This window comes from Poecilia latipinna, unplaced genomic scaffold, assembly GCF_001443285.1.
Source record: "Poecilia latipinna isolate Pla-1442-1.1 unplaced genomic scaffold, P_latipinna-1.0 Scaffold403, whole genome shotgun sequence".
Classification (NCBI taxonomy): Eukaryota; Metazoa; Chordata; class Actinopteri; order Cyprinodontiformes; family Poeciliidae; genus Poecilia; species Poecilia latipinna.
The window spans coordinates 238138-262102 of record NW_015113019.1 but is presented as its reverse complement, the minus strand read 5'-3'; the positions used below and the strand labels follow the sequence as shown (position 1 = coordinate 262102).

General features: G+C 37.9%; 1 protein-coding gene across 3 annotated transcripts in view; it reads right to left on the bottom strand.

The window, feature by feature from the left end:
- Nucleotides 1–23965, bottom strand: part of LOC106950493 (zinc fingers and homeoboxes protein 2-like) — a 154602-nt gene that overhangs the window by 6184 nt on the left and 124453 nt on the right. For 2 of the 3 annotated variants that reach the window (XM_015037394.1, XM_015037393.1), the window contains 2 exons: nt 12475–15747; nt 7964–8146 (listed from right to left, as the gene is read on the bottom strand). In XM_015037394.1, coding sequence (XP_014892880.1) covers nt 7966–8146; nt 12475–15410 — 3117 coding nt within the window. In that variant the 5' untranslated portion in view covers nt 15411–15747 and the 3' untranslated portion in view covers nt 7964–7965. Of the gene's footprint in view, nt 1–7963; nt 8147–12474; nt 15748–18587; nt 18677–23965 lie in introns of those variants that run through there. The other variant, XM_015037395.1, reaches the window with a different exon arrangement.

Genomic DNA, 23965 nt, shown 5'->3' with positions numbered 1-23965 from the left:
AAAAAAAAAAAAAACTGAAAAATTTTTTTTTTGCCAAAATTAAAAAAAAAAAAAAAAAAAAAAAAAAGATTTCTACTGGTGGTTGAGTTTTCCTCAGTTTTTCTTTTTTTTTAAAAAATTGAATACAAATACAGAAAATTACAGCTCAACCTAAATATTTACAGATGCTGTCTAAAAAGACAGATAATTATTGTATTTGAGCTGGTGGATCGTTTTGTGGTATGGTATGGAAACAATCATCTTATCTTGAATGTAAACACAAGGAGAAGGCTGCAGATTTCAAGAGAAACAAGGTTGGGGAAACACTATTAACATCATAGGAGAAGAAGTAGAGGGGTATAAATACCTCGGCGGTTACTTGGACAACAGACTGAACTGGAGAAACGCAACAACAAAGTCGTATATAAAATAAGTCCTTTAGTGTTTACAGTAAGATGCTGCATATTTTCTACAAATCTGTTGTTGAGAGTAATCTCTTCTGGCGTCATCTGTTGGCGTAGCAGCATCAGAGCCAGGGTCTTAAAAATGCAACACAAGCAGATAAAGAAGGCTAGTTCTGTTCTGGGGACGACTATGACCACCGGAGACGATGCCACAAAGAAGGACTCTTCATAAAGTCAAGAAAATTACAGGTAACCCTGAACATTCTTTACATCTGCCTTTCATACAGCAGTCAGTGGCTGTTCAGTCAGAGGCTTCTTCAGATTTGCTGCAATACTAACTGCTGCAGAATATCCTGCCTGTCTACAGGGAAAAACATCAACATCATCGATACGAGTTATGACAAAATTTAATTTCCTTTTGGAATTAATGAAGTATTTTCAAATTAAATTAAATTTCATACAACTGACAAAAATCAATCAGCTTTGTACTGAAATTAGTGGGGAAATAATTGGAAATTGCTTTTGATGATCCTGCAAAAATATCAGATCCTCATTAAGATTTTAAAACAAATTAAATTTATTACTAGCAGTAAAGAAATAACCAATAAAAATTAACTACTCACCACTGCTAACCAGCAGCAGACAATCCAACAAGATCAGAAGAGGATCTAAACCTCATCAGCTTCCCACTGATGAACAGCAGACTAAACTGCAAAACTAAAGTCTAAACGTCTTAGAAAGTTGCAAATTCTCATTTAGATACCTAAAACAATTAAAATTGGAATTGAAGTGAAGAGATTTATAAAAGTGGCACCATAATTTTCTAGATTTTAAAACAGTTCAGGAACATCTGAAAGGAAAAAAAAAGAGTTGATCACACTATCCCTAAACATAAAAACTAATTGTCTGGCTGGTGCCTCAAACTAACAATCATGGCTTTAACATTCACGCTTTAGACCTCGTTTGTACATGGAAGCGGAATATGTAAAAACAAATCTGTATAATTTTGGAATTAAAGAATCAGTGTTCAGAATCAGTCTCAGTCCAGTTGCTGCTTGAACATTCTCTGATGAAAAAGTGCAGCGATTTGAATGAAATCCATCTCTGACACGACGATCATTGTGCTTCGTAACAAGGAGAAGCAGAGAAGGATAAAACATTTTCCGCAGCGTCTTTTATTAAAATGCATCACATTCCAGTTCGGAGGACTGTGCTTCCTTTGAAGAGGATCTTGCAGCACTTTCTAGTTTCACACACTGATTACTTTCTCCCGTCTGTATGTGCTGCTTTGACATGACGGTTCACAGCGCAGCGGAAAATGATTTAGATCTGATTAACATCGGAAGTGATGTGAGCTTTAGGTGGCTACGGCCCTGTAAAATTTTAAATCTGCTTTGAATCATCGCCGTTTCAATCCACTGATTTAAATAACAAAGAAATAGATTTTCTACTGTAACTCATGATTTACAATTATTTGAAAACACATTCAAATCTGAAAGTTGTGGTTATTTGGAAACAGGTAATTTCAGTGTCCACTGTCGCTTTGTTTTGAATCATAATAAGAAGCACTGCAGCATTTTAGCAATTAAACCTTCATCTATAAGCTGCGACTGTTGATAAGTTATTACGGGACGCTGCGCCGTGCTACGCTGATTAAATGAAGCCTCAAGCTGCTGTGATTAGTGAGACAGGACAATAGATGATGCACACACACACACACACACACACACACACACACACAGATGAGTTGTGCAGATCACAGCACATCAATTTTCACTGCAGGAATTTGCTCCATAAATTGTTATGACTGTCTATAACAATCGTTCTTCATCACTTCTTCTTACTGTGATCGCTAACTTCTCACCTGAGGTTTTTACCGAGTGGACTGTAGGGGAAAAAAAAAACTGTATAAAGAAAGATTTGAACACAATATTCTGATCATCATATGAACCTAGTTATTCAAAGTTCTTTGTTTCTCTGATTATTTTCAAGTTTAAAAGGTCAAGTCGGCTCTTTCTTGCTTTTTTCTCCCCCCATTTTTTGTGAAAAATCATAATAATTGATTTCAAATCATTTTTTTATTTCATTGTTATCCAAAACATTCTCCACAGACACTTAGGATTTTTCTCTGATCTACTGTGGCCTTCACTCCGAAAGCCCACTTTCATTCACGCCTCACTATTATATTTGTATATATCGCTATATTCAAAAGATAAAGCCTGAGCAACTTTTCAGATAAATGACTTATGATGCCTTTTAGATGATTAATTCTTTTAAACAATGTAATACAGAAGAACAAAAACAGAACATAAATTGATAAAGGACAAAGGATTGGTCTGATAAATGTATGATTTTAGTGATACTGGGCACATTTTATGACTCAAGTTAGACGGTGTTGAACTGAAACATTGCAAAAAACAACTTTCACTTCTGACTATAGATAGTAAAATCTGTTAGAAACCACACAGCGCTATGGAAATGTTGGATGGCATTGCAAAGTGATTAAGACCCATAAACTCTTTCACATTTTGTCCTTTTAAAACCACGAACCTCTATGATTTATGTTGGTATTTTATGTGACAGACCAACACAAAGTTGTTATAGCAATAGATATCTGAAAAGTGAGGCATTTCTATTTAGTCCTATAAAGTCCTCTAAAATCTAAAGTTTGAAATTGTTGTTTGTTCTACTTTGGCTCAAGCTCAGTCCAAGCATCACATTTCATGTCATTGACTCTGGCTGCATGTTTAAGATTGTTGTCCTTCTGAAGGTAAATTTTGTCCCAGTTTCAAGCATTTTTCAGCCTTCAACAACACCAACTCTGAGCAGCTTCCTTGCACCATGCTGCCACCACTATGTTTTAATGTGGGGTCAGTGCACTCAAAGTCACATCCAATACTAGTTTCCTTTCACACACAACACTTTTCCGTGTTGCTCCAAAAGTTCAGTTTTATTCTCATCTGACCAGAGAACATTCTGCTAAGTTTCCAATTTGTCTTAACGTACGGCTGTCTTCTATGAAGTCCAGATTTGAATCTGGAGAGTCTTTGCAGCTCCTCTAGAGTTACCATGAAGCCGTTTGTTCACAAATGTTCCCTAACAAACCCCTAAGGCCTTTATAGCAGTTAAAATCACACTGAGATAAAATTAAATTCAGATGAATTATGTTTAGTAGTTGACTTCTGAAGGCAGATGTTTACCTACTTATTTAGCTGTATCAGATTATAGGGGGGTGAATAAAAGCGCAAATAACTTTGGTCTGAGGTTTTAACACAACATGTCATTAGGTTCAAGAAGCTTTAATATTTTCACAAGAATCTGTATTTATTAGACGTGAAACTGTGAAAACTAAAGTAATTTTCAGATGTGTTTAAGTTATGGTAATTAGATAATACACTGAGAAGACAGTTTTTGCTTTTACAATATATAAAAAGTTAAGAAGGGCAGAATGAAAGGTGAATAACAGATGTAGACTGTTGATATTGTAATATTAATGAAGTGTTTTCTTTTCCAGTGGACAGATTTGTCCTTTTGAATTATCAGTAATGTTTAATCTAAAGCATTTGTCTGATTATAAATACTTCTGTCCCAAATTTAAACCCATGGAGAAAAGTTGCTGGAGAATGTTTTTAATCTGGAGCCAATTTTAAATCGGCAGGGTTTAGTGGATTTCAGCTTTCACTTGCCACAGTCATCTATCAGTCAGCCAAACTGATCTGGATAGCAGATTTCCGCCTCCAATAATACCTGGCACCTGAGCAGAGCAGCTGCAGTAACAAACTGAGTTTACATAGCAGCTCATGTTCATTTATCATCCTACTCTCAAACTAAGTCACAACCACCCCAACACCTCCCCCGGCTCTTCTGATAACACAAAATTATCATCTTGTTTTTTTATGTGCTGCACCACTGCTGCTGGAATAAACCGGGAAAGTGACAGTTTGATGGAGGCTTAAGCGCGTCGGACAGTAAGAGCCGAATTTCTGTAAAAGAAGAAGAAGAAAAAAAACTTCTCTGTGCAAATATGTGACGCTGCTGTGCCGGTGCCAGCTCTGATGTGTGGGTTGGAGTGGAGTGGGGACCACGAGAGCGGAGGAGTCTATGAGCGCGGCTGCAGCAGACTCGGGAGCAACAGTAAATAAACCTGCGTTGTTGTTGTTCTGGAGAACGTAATCAGTCGGCATAGCAACAAATAAAGACAACCTCTGAGGCTCTGGAGGCATTTTGTCAGCAGGTCAACCCTGATGATGTTAAAGGCACTGCTAGCTTTCCATCCGTCCGTCTGTCCGTCACATTCCAACTTAAAACTGTTATATTTTTGTGACAATGATACTCCTACTGCATAAATTTCCTGTGGCAAATCCATTTTTTAATTCGTTTTACATCAAGAGAACCCTAAAAAGAATGAAAAAGCCTGGAATCCATATTTACTACTGCTGACTTGACCCCTATAGTCTGTTTTTTGTTCCTCTTTTTGTTGAAAGGGGAGCAGAGTTAAATGACTGACAAAAGATGACTCCAAATGCAACACTGGGCAGTCTATAGCTTTGAAAAGAGAAATATTTCTTCACTTCCAAACATCAAATCACCTGGGAGGCAAAAAAGAAATAAAAAAAAAAAAAAACTAAGTTGGTTTCCAAAGTGCTGTATTCGTCACGGCATCGTTTTTACTAAGTAGAACTTTTTAACATCAATGAACTGGCCACTATTTTTGTGTTAAAAGTCTTTCTTGTAGAGAACAGCACATTTACATTTATTTTAGGAGAGTGAGAAACATTTTTGTTGTTTCCCAGTGCTGTCTGTCTCCTGTGGGACAAATAAAAAACACTTCTGAACTCAAATGTGAAGGTAGAAAAAGGTGCACAGTTCTTTTTTTAAACACCACATGTCATTTGCAAAAACTCAGCGTTGACTATTTAAAACACTGCGTATTGATTATTGATTTTAGCTGTCAAGTGTTGATTTTGATGCTATCCTAAAGTGGTGGCAATCTTTCCACAGTGACAGTGTAAGAAGTTGTGTCTCAACCTTCTCCTTTTGTTTTTTAAACAGACATTTGTCTTGAAGAAATCATTTGAACAGATTCTATTTTGATGAGCAAAAGCCAAGCAGGCACATTAAGACATTCAATCTTCTGTCAGAACAGACAGTGGAGGGAACAAGCAGTAGACTCTGTCATCACTCTTTGCCCTAGGCAGAGCCTTTTATCTATGAAACTTTGCCACACTGGGGGGTCTGCTGCTATTTCAGGACTCCAATAATTTATAACCCCCCCTTCCAACAAAATCTTTAACCAAGTCACTGTTCAGCCAAAACTCATACAGCGACACACACAAACAAAGACTGGTTGGATTTGTTTGTTTGTTGACTGGGATTGAGGTGTTGGCTTCAACACTGTCAGAACAGGGGGGGGGGAGATAGTGGGGGACACTGGAGACCAGTGAGGACCATGCTGAGACAAATCAGTTTTCAATGGAGTGGGAAAAAAAAAAAAATCTGAAGATTTTTTTTTTTTTTTGCAGAGCAATCTGCAGTTATTTTATATCTTAAAGCAGAATATTCAATAAAAAAATGTGAAAAGGAGCGACATCGGGGGACTTGTCTCAGCTAATTGCGAACCTACCGCAGACTACTGAAATGTGCAGCCTTTTGTTGAGCGAAGCAAGCTACCTGTTTACGCCAAAAGGCTTGAAAACACCTCTGTAATCTATTAGTTCATAATCGAACAGCAGAAAATTACGTGCTGCTCAATTCAGAGCGCTTAAAGTTAAATGGATGGATAATTTTCTTTGCTGGTAGGGGAAGGTAGGGGACAAACTTACATTTGGTGTATTCTGGACAGAAATGTCCACACTTTTGGATACTTTTAAAAATAATCAACCTTGTTCAGTTTTTGTTGTAGCATACAGAAGTCAGCGTAATGTTAAATTGGTGAAACACGTAGCATGACAATAGTGCTATTATAAATAATTATAGAAAAGTACTTCACTCATCTGAGACATATTACTTTGAATAGTATGTGTAAAACACTTGTTTTTAGATGCATCTAAAGTACTTAACTTTTTTCTGATTTTAACAGAATAAAACATGTAAATTATTCCACGCAGAGTATTATGGTACTAATCTGCAGATTAAAGTAAAATGGGATTGTAAATTATTTGGGAACTTCAATATTTGTTAAAGTGTAAAAAAAAAAAAAAAAAGCACAGTATGTCTGGAGATGCACCAGTGGATCAACTAAGAATTGGAATTGGCCAATTTACCCTCAGCTGGCTCTAAGCTGTGACTGGCCAGCAAAACAGTTATAAATCTGACATCTTTTCCATATTTTGCATGGCTGCAGAGAGATGCATGTGGTAGAGATTGGCTCTGCCAACACTAAGAAGGTCCAATCCACGCATCCAGCATACTAAAATAAGATAATCAGCTAAAAGCCTTTTGTCTGCTTCTGCTAATGTCATCACTTTGAGAAACCCGGCAAGCAAGACATGATTTGAAAACCCCTTTTCCTGTATGACAAAAACTCAGCAAGTTAGCAGCTCCAGAGGAATAATAAACATGAAATCATAAAACATGTACCGTTAACTTCGTTTTGAGGTCAAAAACTATATTCCAGCTCTAGAAACCATTGCTAACAAGTCATCAGAAGAATATATTAGTTTGAAATGAATAACTAAGGTCTTGCTTATAAAAAGACAGTAGGATAGCATCTTAACATTTAAAATGTTTGAGGTTTTCTTTCTTTCTACACTATATATTGGCATTGCAATTCCATTCTTCTGACTCTGACTGGTTCATAGAGGTATCAAGTATTTAACTCAACCAATGGGATATGAGATATGATGAGATATTTGAATTTTATCTCATCATGTTTAGAACTTAAGTTTGCTTCCACTACATGATCTTATTTGAGTTCACAGGTCTGGAGGATTTATGAAAAACCATAAAACAGTTTTAATTGAAAGGACTGAACACCAACAGTGATATATCAGTGACACATAATTGATTCTTCATTCTGGTCTGCGAGAAAGGTCAAAGGGCACATATACTGGTTCTTCCTGCACTATCAACATGTTTAACATGATCAAAAGTGATGTTCTTGGAAGACATTTTTATTATCAGGGTTTTTTGGTTGGGTGAAAGAGAAAATATGTTGTTCAGACTTTATTTTTAACAACACAATTACAAAGGAAACCTTTTAAATTCACTAAATCAACTTTTAAAGTTGCAGAAAAATAACTAAACATCAGTGAGGCCCCTGAAAACCTGTGGTTGATATTTTAATGCGTAAAAGGAAGGTTATGAACATTTTTTTGACATTTTATAGAAAAGTAATTAATCCCCAAACAAAGAGTTGAGTAATACATGCTATTATATGTGGAATCTGAATGTAGCTGCAGGTTTAATTAAAAATGTTTGCCTTCAGTTTTTGTTTTTTTGTTTTTTTTTATCAACAACTTATGTTTTTTTTTTATCTGCATCAAATCTGCTTTAGAGGTCTTATTATTTTCTCAGGTTTCTTGGAGTCAGAATTCAGCACATAAAGTCACTTCAGAGACATTGCAGAACAAACATTTTACCTTTATCCTGTAAGCCGCCCGGATGTCTCCTCCGCCATCTTCCTCTCTCGGTCCAGGAGCAGCTCCCGTCCCCTCCTCAAAGGTCCGTCGTCCAGCCAGCTCCCGAACACCTCCCGGGCTCCTCCCATGAGTCCCCCGTTTTGGGCCCCGTTCTTCAATTCAGCCATACTCTGCTGCCTCAGTCTGTTGGACCAATTTTAACACCACAGTTAAGGTAACAATAGACACCATTAAGTTCCATTATTGTTCCTAAACGCGGCCACTAAGACCCTGCTGGACATCACTGATGAGCCTCATCTGAATGATAATGTGTTTGTGTGTCATCTGGGTTCTCTGCTTAGACAATGATAGACGGGACAGGATTCTGGTTCATTAAGTCTTTGTAATGGATAGAATAATAGTAGATGTTTCACAGTAAAACTTCTCATTTACAACAAGGTGAACATCTTCTATTACAAGTAACCTAATTTAAACGTTGCGCATTCTTTAAAAGTACAGCTAAAAAGCAGGTTTTTTTATTCCAAAACCAATTGGAAAGGTCTGAAAAGTAGTAAATTCATTCATTTGAGAAGTGAGTATTGTTAACAAATCCTGCAAACAAACTAGAATTTGAGCATAAAATAAAAGTATAATTTACATTTTATTTGTTTTTCTGAATCTATAAGAACTTCAAATTAGCAATCTATGACTTTTTCATTCTAAAGGATATAAATGACACATTTCACTCAAATTTCATTTTCCGATCAAGCTCAGTGAGACGAATAGTGAAGGAGGAAAACAAAACTACAAAGCTCTCTGCTAGAAAACTGCTGCAAAGAGTGGCATCTTGGGATCCGTTGCTCTACATAGCAACTTTGTACTTAGGAATGCAACCTCTGTTAAGTTATGTTCGGTCCTCCCTTTAGAGATTTTAAAGTTTTTCCCCTCAGCACATTGGCATAATGTGCCCACAGTAACGACCAAGAGACAGTCTCTTTAACCTGCTGCTATTGTCATAAAACCACAAGTGTTGCCTTTATTGACCTGTCAAACTTTTCAGTTTATTTATTGTATAACAACGCATGTGTCAACTGATAAGCAGACATGATGCAAGTTAATTTTCCAAATTACTATTGGCCATCTAGGTGCACAAGTTTCATAGCTGGAAAATTCATTTTCTGTTCCACCATCAAAGTCATAAACATGTGGAGTTACTGGGATTACTTGCTTAAATCTGATCTGAATAAAACTGAGTATGACTACGACCATTGTTAGTTCAAAGAGTTAATATGCGGAAAATGTTAAGTACGTTGGAAGATATTTTGCATATTTGCAGTAAATAACTGTTCAAATTTTTTTTATGAAACACTAGAGTACCTGACTGAGCGACAGTCCAGGTCGAATTTAACCCTCTTAAGAGATGAGGTCACTTACACCCAACAAGTTTTTTTACACTGTGCAAAGTCCAGGAAGTTCACACTGACCCTGAGCACAAGGTTTCCACTGTAAACTTTGTGCGCTTTTACGAGGTTTTATTTGAGTGTGGCTTCGGAAAGTGACAGTCTGATGGGAGAATGTCACGGTCCCTGCACTCTGACCGTGACATTTGTCGTGCTCCTTCTGAGCGTCGCTTTAAGACCACAGGAAGGGTACATGTCAGGAGTGGGCAGTCATCATTAAACTGTCTATATAGTCTTAATAAACCAGGTGTCATATTAACCTAAAGGATCAATAGGGTCCAAAGGCAGACTTGTTTAATGTACAAATACATACTTTGTACACATCCTTCTTTTGTGAGTAAATTCTTATTAACTTTATATCCTTTCTATGACTATTTTGAAGTACCAAGGATGTCTTTCTAGATGCAGTAGACTGCATTCTACTAATTTCTCAAAGTTTTCAACAAGACTTCTGCAACTGAAAATGGTTAAATTGTATTTATCTATTGGGATGTTACTGCTTAACTTTTAATTGTAACTTTTAAATGGTGTAAATCCTGAGTTTAGGTTTTACTAAAGAAAAAAAAAAGAGATCTGAGTCAATGAAAATCCTGGTTAAACAAAAATAAAGAAAATCATATTTTCAAATTTATTATTTTTTATATAAAATTTAAATAAATACATCTGAATTCATTTATATTCTACTGGCTCCATATTAATTGTTTTTGTTTTAAACATATCGTTTCCTTTATGTCGGATCCTTTGCTAGAGGAACATCATAGTAACGTGCAGTACAGCATATTTATTGACTGTAGTTGTTTAAATCAATATCAAGAAATAACACAGCATTAAAAATCTGAATATAATAGGGGGAGTATTATCGAGGCTGTTTATCCATTATGGATGTTCCCAACTTCTCAAACACACAAATATTCGGCATACATGAAACAAAACATTATTTAAAAAAAGCTGCTTTGTAGGCATTTGACTTTTTCTGAATTTAGAAGGTAGTTGTTAATCATTCTTCTGATATTTAAGGTAATGAAGTGATTGCCCACTATTATACTTAATGTGAGTGGGTCATAAGTGGAAAATTTTTAATTAATGAAAAGAAACTAATCATTAAAATAACGCCACACTCTATGGGCACTGTGGACATTAAAATAGTGAACTGCTCATATCACATGGAAACCTTTCAATGAAAACTGGGGTATCATGCTTTATATATTACTTTACTGTATATGAATTTATTTAAGCTAAAGCTAGACTTTAGTGCAAGTTGTCTTAAGCAATATGTGTGCATTTCTATGTACTTTCAAAACTTTAAGAGATGTTAAAGAGTTTAAATTGTTTGAGACTTCACAGAACCAGCAGCAGCAAGAAGGATTTCATTGTGCTGCCAGCGCAGGTTCACATCGTGGTTTATTTATTTATTAATTTATTTTTTTTACAGCGACTGAGCCTGAATCCAGAGCTCACTCCTGGGAAGAATAAAATGCTTGCCAAATTATTGTGCAGATATTGGTTTCCAACCTAATGGCTGTGTTATCTGGCCAAACATGTCCCAAGCTGCTCGATAGGAAGGAAGACTAAATGATGTCCCATATATTGGTAGGTTAACACCTTGAAAACAATGGTAATGTGGTAGGAAGAAAAAAAAAAGCTGACACCCATTGAGAGAGAAATAGAAATTCATTTTGGATGCACAGGTCACCAGAAAAAGTGCCAGTGGGCAGAAAATGTTGCTGAAGATAATAAGAGAATATTAAGTAAACACTGACTGCATGAAAGTGGGGAAGAAGTGAAACTGAAACTAGTTCTGAGAATACTGGATGATGAAATATAACAACCTTGGGAATTGAATCCAAATAAACTTACCTACTCTGAATAATTTCTATCAACTCATCCATAAAACTGAAGATTTCAAGCTGAGGCACGAGTTAGTTACCCTGAAAGCTGGTCTTGATGTAATAGTCATGACAACGTATTCATTTTCTACAACTCAACCAGGACAAAACGGAGGTTTCAGTCATCGGTCCTGAGACACACAGGGTGAAACTTCACACCAAATTAGGTGCTCTGGCACAACACCCATCTAGAATTGTGAAGAAGCTTGGCATTATTTTTGATTCAAATAATTTTTTTTTAAATAACTCATTATTAACATAATGAAGACACATTCTTCCAGTTAAAGAACTCTGGCAGACAGAGTCTTTTTCTTAATACAAGCCAATGCAGACATTTTCATACATGCTGTTATCACCTGCAGAATTGATTATTGTGATGCTCTTCTTTGTTATCCAAAAAAATCCAAAAAGAAAGTGAATCTCATCACTGGAATTAATACAAAACTAAGTTGCACATCTTCTGAAAAGGACCAGAAGGAGAATCGGTGTGATTCTGATTCTCTGCCCCTTTTTCCTGTCTTTTATAAATGACTTTTAGAGCTTTGAATGTGCTTAGTCCAAAATATCCATTTTATTTGCTTTTGACTTCTATTAGAAACAGAGGTCTGCAGATTCAGGTATTTTATTAATCCTGAAAGCTACGATGAGGCATCTTTTAATTACTCTTGACTTCCACTGAAAAATGACCTTCCTCAGGACCCGAGGGCAGCTGGGAGGGTTCAAAGTTTTTAAGGCAAACTCAAGGAATATTGGTTTAGCAAAGCTTTTAATCATGTTCTGTTGCCACTAACTCTGATATTTACAAAGCAACTTTTCCTGAATTAATAGCCACTGTCCATAAAGTAAAAGATCACTGAGTTCAGGTGATCAGGAGCTTTTGATGTACCAAGAAGCAGGCTGAACCTTCACTGTAGCTTAACTGCTTAAATTTCTATATCTAGCTGTTTTGTTAAAAGTACAAAAAAATAATAAAAATCAACATTAATAATTATGCCACCAAGAGGTTTAGGTATTTCTGCAATTTTTCTTTCAGACATATATATTCAGGAGTATATAGTAGAATATTCAAGGCTTGAAGACATAATAAGTGCAAGAATTTATAAGTTTTTTCATAGATTTTTAATCATGCAATTTTGAAACCTACATTTCTAAATGCTAATACCAATGATAACCAAGATTAAAGTACCTGCCAGCAAACTGGTCTTGGAGCTCAGTGTGCTGCTGATTGTTGAGACTGTTGGAACGCTGGTCCAACAGCCATCCAAGCTCCAGCTCCAGCACTTTGTTGTTGTTTGCTACGGCTCCTTCCTGACAACGCTGGATGATGCTGGATGAAGTTTTCTCAGGGGAACACACAGACTGCCCCTGCCCTCCATTTATTCCATTGTTGTGAAAGAGTTCTGTCAGTTCCATGCTCTGCAGCCGAGTGTCAGTGAACCAATGAGCGAGCTCGGAGCGAGCAAGTCCTTTCCGACCTTGCAGCTGGTGTAACTCCTCAGGGGAAGGCCACCGTGTTTGAGCAAAATCGTCCTTGAGGAGTGCCAGTGATCGGCTGTCTGGAGGCACTGAGCAGGTATTTAAGTTAGGGATGGAAGAAGCAATGGAGAGGGCATGTGAAGGTAAAGGAGGGCTCTTAAGATTGACCACATTAGTGTTTGTTTTGTGGACCCCGTTCAGCTGTATAGTTTGATGCTGTTGTGGATGTAACTGTTTCTCCCCTATGCCAGGAGTACCACTCAATTTCTTAGTGCCCATGGAGTTGAGAAGGGCTTGTTCCAGGTTGTCTCGTAGTGCACGGCGCTCCACAAACCAGCTGTCAATTTCCTGATGAGACAGGCGGGTCGTGGCTGCAAGATTGTCCACATCGCTATGCGTGGGAAAGCTGTTCCGCAAGAAATTCTCCTCCAAGACCTTCAGTTGTTTTGCTGTTTTTCCTTTCATCCTTTCCAGCAAAGGGAACTGAGTCATCACTGAGGACTTTGGATTAAAATCTTGTTTTTGTGGTGTTGAAGCATCGCCACCGTCCAAATGTATGATTCCGTTATTGTGAGTAGGGAACGTCTGATCTGTGAACATTTTACCATCCAAACGAGATGTCCCATTAGCCTCTGTCAGAGGACTGACAATCTTATCTCCTCTGGGGTAGCCAGAATTAATCTCTAAACTCTGGTGCTCCTTTAGTTTCTTGCCCTCCAGAGGGAACCCCTGGATTTGCGAAGGGATTTTAGCTGGAGTGCGAACAGACTGGATGATGGTTGGCCGCCTTATGTGAGAGTTTATTGACGGAGGAGAGTTTGGCAGGTTCAAATCAGGCAAAGGGTGAGTATTACCATGCTTTTCTTTGGGACTAGTTCGGGGGATTAGCAAAGAGTTTTTAAATGGTGGGGCATATATAGGCGGAGGAGCTATCATAGGCCTTGTTAAGGACTCTGGAAACACCATGGAGGGCAAAGAGACGACTGGCTTTGTCTTGGAATTTCCAGTTGCAGAGAGAAACTTCCCTTTGGAGGACGATAATAGTGATGACGATGAAGATGGTGGCAGCATTGAAGGCACAGGAAAAGATGGCCTTTTCATTTCTGCATTGACTAGCGGAGCTGCTCCAGGTCTTTTCATTTCCATAGGAACTGGTGGTGGAGCCATTGGTAGTCGGTCTTTCTGGGGTGGAGGTGGTGGCGGAGGAGCCATAAGAAGCTTGTCTTTAGGGTCACCAGAATGAGGGGCCACCGCCATGATAGGTCGCTTTGCCTCGGGACCAATCTGTGACGCTAGATGTGTGGTCAGGGATCGTTTAAGATTGTGGCTGGAACCTATCGTCACCCCTGCAGAAGAATTTGTGGATGAGACAATACTTAATTCACTGGACACAGTTGTCCGCACCTGACCTGGGTGCTCGACAGTTGTGTGAACAATAGGCTGCTTGGACAATTTGGCAGGGGGATGAGACATAGGGCTGGTAAATGTGTGATGGGCAGGAGGAATAGAACCATTGAACATTTTTTTTCTGGCTTCCTCCACCTCTTCTGGGGACCAGGTGATCCCTTGCTTCAGCCGCTGGGTGGTGAACCAGACTTTGATCTGCTCCTCCGGATGCTTGGAGGCAGCCGTGAGCCATGACAGCTCGGCATGAGTTGGGTAAGGAAACTTGTTAAAGGATGAGATCAATGTCAAATTGTCGTCTAAGGACGGGTTGTATTTGGTGGTGTTCAAAGGAACAGCTATTTTTGGTACAGAGTTAAAGTTGGGTGGGCGCTTAAGCATTGGGGTGACATGAGAGAGCCCTTGAAGCATGGTGGGTTCAGGTATGATAACTGTTCCATTGATGTTTAATGCTGTGATCTGATCCTTCTGGATCAAACCATCCAGTTGGCTTTGAAGGTCTGCTCCTCCAAAGAGGGATTGCATGTTACAGGGTGTTTTTACTGTTGTAGATATACAAGGTGGAAACATGGAACTACTGTTGCCTTCACCTTGTTCGTCTGTCATTTTGCATTCAGCTGAATTGTCTTTGCCTTCGATTGTCTGTTCTAAGATAGTCTGATTGTTCCTTTGTATCCTTTTAAACTTGAAGTTTGTCTCACCTGGGTGCTGGCTTTCATTATGCTCCGTGAGTGAGTCAAACTTCTTGGTGTTGAAGTTGCACACGGCACAGAGATACAGTGGATTCAGAATGACGTTAGGGTGACTGGAGTCTACATGTTCCTTAAAGTCACTCAGATTCTGTGTCAAAAACGGACAGTATTTGCATTTGTACCCTCTAGGTTGCTTTTTCTCTGACACCTGTTCAGATTCAGTTTCTTTGTCTTTCAGTTCACTTATGTCTACATTTTCCATGACGTGAGTTTGATCTCCTTTATCGGACTCCAGCTCTTGTACTAATGGCTCAAGGTTTTGTGTTTCCACTTGCTTTAAAAATGTCCCCTTGTCAGTCTTCTCTGCATTCTCCTGCTGTGGATCCTGCTTTGCATTGGTTTTTGATAGTTCTGACTGTCCGTTTGCCGACATGGCATTGGCAGACAGTTTTTCCATATCCATCACGTCTTCTGGATCTTCTAGCTCATCGGGCAGGTCGCTTATGACCCGGACCATGCAAGGTGTGGAGGACTTTCTACGGCTGGACATGATGGCTGTTGCTGCTGGTGTTGGTGGTAATAGCTGTGCTGGTGCTGCTGATTGTTTTTTAAGAGACTGTGGATTTTGGCTGATAGTGCTGGTGACCAAGCTTAGCAGATTGTTGGGTCTTTTTAAGCGAACTTTACTGAAGTGGATAGTAGCTGATGATTGTGGATACCAGTTGGTGGGTGAAGGAGTAGTCTCCAGCGTGCAAGAGCGAGGGTGAAAACCAGCTGATGGAACGGGCCCAGGACCGGCTGTGCAGTGGCGTCTCCCGCTCACCGTCAGTGTCAGCTCCCAGCCTGGGCGTCATGGGAGGGCATCACAGACAGCAGCGGGGGTCAAGCTGCAGAGACACAAGCAACAAGAGGGAAAAATAGCTGTTAATTATCCGAGTCATTAAATATTTATTGCAGAATCACAAAAGCATGCTAAGATGTAAGAAGAAAACATCTGCATTAAAAGGGGAGATGATGTTCTGCATTTTGAAATGTTACGATTGCAAACTTAAAAAGTGTTCTATTGAAATTTCTTGTAATTGACCAAAGTAGTTCCTAATCATAGGAAAAGTAGAAAATAAATAAATAAAAGTAAAAATATAACAGGTATACAATCTTCCCCCGTCAAAGAATAACTTGCTGAACCACCTTTTGTTGAATATGCAGATGCAAAATCCACTCTGGCATCTGTGAGCATCAATTTTCAAGCATCACCACAGATTCAAGAGTAAAATTTAGGACTGAACCTTTACTGGGCCATTGCACATGGTAGCTCTCTCACTGCCTACATGCTTAAAATTGTCTTGCTGGAAATTGAACCTTCAACAAAAGTATTTTACCATCCATCTTTTTGCCAACAAAGTTGATGGTGTGTTAAGCACAACGTACATTTTGAAAGTAGGACAATTAGATTAATTTTGGTCTCAACTGAGTAAAAGACATTCTTCAAAATTTTTGCTTTGTGGCAAACTAAAAATGGAAAATGATTTCCTGAACTGCTGTTTCTTGTTCTTCACGATACTGTTTCAGTAGAGTTCTCGAAGGTTACACTTACGCAACAGGCAAATGCGACCCAAATCTAATTTTTTTTTGCCCATATGCAATCCATAGCAAATTTTTTCATAGCAGTCTGAACGTCACAATTCCAATCTTTTCACCTTCCAAAAATCTGATTTGCGCCACTTTCATGTTGTGAAAGTGATGTATATGTGTATTCACTGTGTGTTAATACAGGTGAATCTATAGACAGTTTTAACTGCTTCTAGAATGGTCCTAAGTATTCACATGTTTCACGCTTGCAAGGAAAAATTGTCAAGAGTGGATCTGTATAATTTGTGAATCGGGGGACAGCAACGGGTTAAAACACAACAACTCAGTGTTGACAAGTTACATCAGCCTCCATTTCCTTTAAAATCCAAGCCAGGTTTCTGTGCCGGTGCATGTCCAAACATTGCAGGAGCCTTGTTACGTCAGCCTTAATCAGATGCTGGCAAATTAAAAACACCTTGTGACAAAGCCAGGAGGCCTGGAGTTGAGAAACGAGAGGAGCCCAACTTACGACAGGAAAAGAGAGAGGGACAAAGACAGAGAGAGGGAGAGAGAGACGCCATTCTTAAAATATTACCAGAAATATGGCTGCCACTTAATCAGGACACAGTGTTCCAGGCCAATTGCTTGTAAATACAATAAATTTGAAGAGTCCACAGAAACTACAAAAGACGCAAAAAAATAAAGTCTCCAAACTCCAAACCCCATTAAAAAGACATTAGTCGTCTTTCATAGATTCGGGCAAAGACAACTTCACAGGATAATTACCCTGTAATCATGTAATAAGAGAGACTCAGTGATGAGATCTCCTGACAGCTATCATCCACACAATGGCACAGAGACAGTGAGATAAAAACAGATGGGGATGGGAAAAAGGAGGGAAGTGGGACAGCAGGTATGTATAAATATGGGAAGAAGTGTGCGTGTGTGTGTATGGGGTGAGGGGTAAAAAGAAGATAAATGGAAAATACCTGGAAACTATGGGATTAAAAGGGAGGAGAGTAATAAAACAGAGAATATGAGGGAGAGATAAGGTGAAAAGAAGGAGGAAAGTTAATAAAAGAATGCAGTTTTAACTAGGCCATGGCCTGGCACATGGAGAGAGAGAGAATACCTAAAGAGAATGGAGGAGACGATGAGTCAGAACAGGAAGAAGATGAACAGAAAAAAAGGTAAAGGGGAAAAAGACTTTTTCAAGAGACATTTAAAAAGAAGTGGGGAAGAAGATCCAAAATACACAAGGTAGAACTAGAAACATATGCAAATTTCAAAAAGTACTAAAAAGGATGTAGAAAGTTTTAAAATGTGGCCTAATAAGTAAGATGAACTTCCTTGCCAGGAAAAAAAAAGGCATTTCAGTACCTAATTAGTGTTGGGCAAGCTGTTATTTGTCCCATGTGTCAACAAATGCTGGACATATTTCATGCTCTCACAGTCTTGATCAGCTTCTCATCGCTTAGTTTATAGCTGACTATCCAGAGCCTAGTTTAAGCAGTGCACTGTGCAATGAGACTGAACTAATCCTATGTTGTTATAAATCTCATGCATTTACATTGCTGCTTATTTCCTGCTGCAACTAATGAGATTTTCCTAAACAGCTAAAGTAAGAGAACAAGTGCGATAAGTTGATAGAAGCGAGGTACAAAACAGACTCTGCTTTCTGAGGTACAGTGCATGAGTTCTGAATATCTTTTCCTCGAAGCGTTGCATTTACTCTTTAGATTGGTGGTGAACATATTGTTTGCTGTGTAAGTTATCAGTGGACAGACAGAAAAGAATTGTAAAAAAAAAATCTTAAAAATGTTGGTTCTTCATATTCTTGGCATTGTCCGATGATTACTGCCAACATTTCAAAAGACTGATTTTCAACACCAACTTCTTCTACTTTATATTACTATTATTTTCATCACTCTTTCTTGGACATGGGATCAGAATTTTGCCAATTTGGCATTACACTATCTACGCTTTAGGCTTATTATTTCAAAGGGTGTTGTCATGGCAGTTTTCTTATTTTGTTTTTGTTGACAGAGTGGCGATAAATTTGCTAAGCCAAAATAATAAAAAAAAAGACTATTGAATCAGTAGTCTCTTTTATAAGTTACTAGTCTAAGGCAACGTTGATTTATGAAAATCAACGTACATCTGCTTCGCTTGAATGGAATATTATCCTGTCCTTTTAATTTTGAAGATTGGCTAAGAACATTTACCTTTGTGTCCCATCGTATTTACACTCCATGGAAACTGGAAGTCAATGAATTCCAATTAAACATTCCCAGACACTTTAAAAACATTAAAAAAGGAAGTTATAAATAAAATAATCTGCAATTACAGTTTTGTTAAATTAAAACTATCAGTGGAGTCACTAATTGTGGCACAGATAACTTTATAAAACAACAATTTTTTTAAATAAAAAAAAATCTTTCAACAAATGAACTCAAATTAAAAGTTGGATTTTTCCAACTCTTTCAATTTGAGGTTATGCTATTGCACTGTAATATTGCTTTGGGATTATTAGCACTTTTTTTTTTTTTTTACACCAGGAGGGCATCCAAAAAGTGCAGAGGGTGCTGCAACATGAACTCCTATATTGGACCAAATTAATGAAGAAGCTTGTTGATATATTGTAAGAGAATCTCAAAGATCTTTTCAATTTAATGAGGAAAACAAAAAAAAAATGATTAGAAAAAGTTAAAACTAATGATTAAAAAACTAGACAGACACATTTTATTACTTCATAAAAGTTACATAATGTGATTATGCATCAACTCATTTACCAATCATTAAATTCTGCCAGTTTTTTTCTCAATTGGTTGTAAATGGTGATTGATAATACTAAAAATCAATATTTATTATGTATGAAAACCAAAAACATGTCTGCAAAAGGCATCAACCAATAGGAATTGTTTTGATGTCCTTTGTTTTGAGATTAGAAAAAATGGAAATAAGGGTTAGTGACATGCACACGGATGCATAAAATTAAGTATTCTTGTAATTTCATTTTTCTGTTCGATACATATCTACTACTTCCATCAAGCATTTATTTCTGTTTTGGCCACTTATTTGTCAAACTGAGAATCCATTCTGAGGGTGTTAAGGTCTTAAAAATACACACTAAATCCACAGATCAGACTTCAAAAACAGTCAGAAATCAGTACAAGATTGGTGTATTCCTACCAAAGGTTTGAGGTTATAAAGCTTCAAGCTTCCAGACTGCATATAAAAAAATACGACTTACATTTTACACAGTAAACAATCAATAGCACACCCTAAAGTGACCAAAAATTCATTCATGTATTGTAGTTCCCTGAATATCTGTTTGGTTTAAATCCTTTGCCAGGGATCCAGCTGCTGGCATAAGTAAAGTGGGAGAAGACCGTGAAGGCAGATGGGAAAACAGATAAAACAGGAGGAAAACCAGAGAAATAACCAGAGAACATATGTACAGAAAGTAGGTGGAATGAGACGAGTGCAGAAACAAAGAAAGGGAATAGAAAGAACTGTGGATCAACAGCAGGTCACTGAGAAAGGACAAGAGGGTGTAGGAGGAAAGACAGAAATTAGAGATCAGAAAAAGAGACTTTGAGGAAAAAAAAAGACAGAAATAGAGATGAGCAAGGGAGGGAAATAGATCGGACAGGGGGGAAAGTAAAAACTGAAGAAGCAGACGGAGCTGCAGGCTGGAGCATTTTATTTGAGCAGCGACAGCAGCCTCGCTTCCTGAGGAAAAGTGCTGCGGCTGCCAGCTCCAGAAAAAAAAAAAAAGAGAAGAAAAGAGGAAAAAAAAGAAAAACACAACAGTGTCATGTTTTGCTGCATCACTGGATCGGCCTTGAGGACTCCGGGCCAACTTCTGACGAGGGGAGTCATATGCCGCTTGGCTGCGTCCCATTTTGTTGGGCTCAGCTCGGCTCCATGCATCCTTGTAATTACTTGTACAGTATTTGTGTGCAGGGGATTACTTGGAGCGTGGCATCACTCTAATTATAGAGGAAATAATAAAACTGCAGCAGTGTAAACAATGATTTGCAATTGTGCAAGAAGCAACAAATGGTTCTTTTGAGAGGGAAGGAAATCAACCTCTTAAATTCCTTTATTCACAGATGTTGGAGGCGAGTTTACATTTTAAATGGATGCAAGATTTAATATTAAAATTTGAGTTAAAAAAGCTCCTCCTCTTTAAAAGTTGAAGAAAACCAAATCAAGACAAAAATTTTAGACCCCAATCTCCACTGAAAGTGATACCAAAGTAACCTGAGTGGCTCTCTATGGTGAAACAAGGTTCACTGCAAGTTTACAGACAAAAAAAGATCAGATTTTATCCCCATCAAGGGCAAAGGAAGCTATTAGTCTAACCAGAAACTGGATCCATTCATTTATCCAACTGCAGGGAAGGTAGAAAACAACAACAATAGGGCACAAGAGGGTGTCAGGGAAGCCATAAAAGAACATGGAGATAAAAAAAGAAGGTAATGAGGAGATGTCTTGGGAAATGAAATGACAAATTAGGAGGATAAAAGGTAGATTGGAAGGAGCCAAGTGTGCTAATAGGAGTGGTTAAAGACGTTTTAGTGGAACAAGGGCAAACTGGAGGGTATATCAGCTCCCAGCCAGGGACACAGTCTACATTTTGGCAAAGAAGAAGCATTACCAAAAAAAAAAAAAAAAAAGTCCACAAACTTTTTATGACCACCAGTAGCTCGAGACCACAACAGATTGGTATCTTGTGATTCACACTGAACAAAGATGAATTCAGCCCAATTCAGTCAGTTTCCAAAAGTGGTATTTCTGGCAGCCAGTTGAAGCTGCTCGCTCGGGGGCGTGTGGACTTTGTAAAGATGACGGAAGACAATCCACGGCTTAACCATACATGAAAATGTAAAGAGAGTTCAAATAAAACACTTCAGCAGAGTTTCCCTCCACTTTTACACACAAATCAAACTCAACCTGTTTTCGCTTCAGCTCCTTGACTTTTCTTAGAGGCTCTTTTGATAGCACTGACTGCCATCTTATGAATTTCTGAGAGAGTACTCTTTCATTTCTCTTTACTAAAGAAACTGGTACTCTGATGAAAAGCCTCCTAGGAGGGACTGAATCGCTTTGGTTTTTCTGAGAGCACTAGATGGCACTTGTTAGGAACCTATTTGGATTTATTTGATCCCTGAGAGTTATTAAACTAGTTATTAAAACTTTATGGAAAACCTCAAACCAGTAGGTGAAAAATTATGACTGTAAAACAGATTATATACAAAAATTAGCTTGCCACAGTATTTACTTTTATATTGCCATAGGGCTTGCCATATTGCTCACCAATGCTTCTCCTCTGTTGTTGAAATTGTAAACTCAAACACCGCACACTACTGATTTGAAAAGAAAAAAAAAATAATTTGTGCATTAGCTTGGTGTGGAGTTCTATACAATAAATAATTGCTTATTTCCTTTTTTGTCCTGGCATTCAACGATAAAGTTTTCTGAATGAAAATAGTGATTGCTTGTGAACAAAGTTATTTTTCCATGTACAAGTATCATTAAAGCAAACAGTTTAGTGTAAATAAATTCATTGTTATAGTTCTAATGCTTACTTAAAACAGAAATATGGTCATCATCTCTCTGCATGTGATTAGTTTCACAGAATAGGAACATCCTAGAAACAATATTGCATCTGAAAAAACTAAAAGATGGTTTGCTGAGACATTTAGAAGGAAAACATGAGGATTACTCATTTGCACCTTTGCAGAGCTTGGTCAACCTTGGCAGCATAGTGGGGTGAAAACTTCTGGACAAACACAACATTTGTATCACTGCCAAATCTTGCAGCCCCCGAGTGAAAAAGCTGCCAAAAAAGAGCTTCAAGTGAGGATGTACTTCTCTGGCACCCAGTGACTGTTTGAGGTCATATATCAGATCTTTAAATGTCCATTTTCAATTTTTAAATGACCTCTGAGCACTTTTCCAGAAAGATAAATTTCTTTTAGTGGTCATTTGATAATATTCTAGAGATAATGTTTTGTTATCTGCAGTAGTAATTATGAATGGAGAAAGGAACTGGTGAAGGAGGTCAAAAGAGTGTTTTTCTGGAGGAAATCAAAGTGGCCAAAACATAAACCTGTCATCTAACGCTTTTTGTAGCAAAACTATCAACTTTCACTTTTGAGATCTGGAGAAAAACCATACAGTGAGGAATTATATTATTCCAGTGACTGGATAATTGGACCATAAGATACAGAATGAAACAGCTATATGAAACTGCTGGATAAACCAAGAGTGAACAAGATAAATACTAATATTTAAGAGTGTTAGTTTCAAAGTGGTGTGCTCAGAAACAGAGTGTGTCCTGGTTTCAGAGTCCTTGTGACCTTCCTCCTCAGGCATACAGTCATAATGCACAAAACACCCCTACAAACATCGTGTGTGTGTGTGTGTGTGTGTGTGTGTGCGCGCGCGTGTGTCTGCATTTCAATATAAGTCTGTGTGGATACTAAATGATTGATCAAAGGATGCCATTGTGCGGGCACCTCGTGGTGCTAATGCATCATTAACACAGCTAGCAGTATGACCCAGCTCTTCTGAGAGTGGCAGGCTATTTCCAGCGGCTTGCTCTTAAGCCTATAGAGATCCAAATCTCACTTGTGTTACATAAGAGTTCTGAGAAATGTACGGAAAGTACGTCATAGTTGGGTTTTACTTCAGGTTATCTTAGCTTCACACAAGAGAAAGGAGACCTGAGTTTTCACTGGTAGCAATAGACTGAAGGAATTATGGCCCAGTTAAAGTTACCGACAGAATATAGTACTCAAGCCTGAAAGATAAACCACCACTCTAAATACATCTGGCTGTAGCAAAATTAAAATTGCACAATAGCGTGCCGAGACCATTAATCTAGAAAATTGTGAAAAAAAAAAAAGTCAAAATCCACATTTGTCTGCTAGACCTAGCTACTTTTCGAGGCATGCATTATTTCAGAAAACAAACAGTTCATATGATGTAAAACCAATCTTGAAAGACAGAAAGGAACAGTCTTAAATGATAAAGAAAAGAAACATCTTATGATTTTAGGTAGGTCTTTCTGAAATACTAATCCAAATTTAAGCTGCACCGCTCGTTTGGTTTGTTCACAACCAACTGGCCCTTTTGAAAGTTCGTGCCTCAGGTTGTACCTTTCCATTCTGTCCCTTCCTACTTCCATTTTGCATATTCGTTTATTTCTCTTGTTAGTATTAAATTTCTTACTTACATGTCATTTAATTGAATATTATTTTCAGAAAACTCTTTAATTCATTCTATTTCTATTTATTTTGCCTCTAATTCCTCTTTAGTCTAGTCAACCTTTATGAAATATGAGAGATTACGACCCCTCATTAAACCAGAATGACTCCAAGCAACCTTTTGCCAATATGATTTATTGGAGTCATGTAAATATATCACCACAAAATGGTGGATATGTAACGAACAAATAGAGGTAGAAACTGGGAAAAAGGCCACATGCCCTGTACGTTGTTGGTGTTGTATGAGTTTAGATCT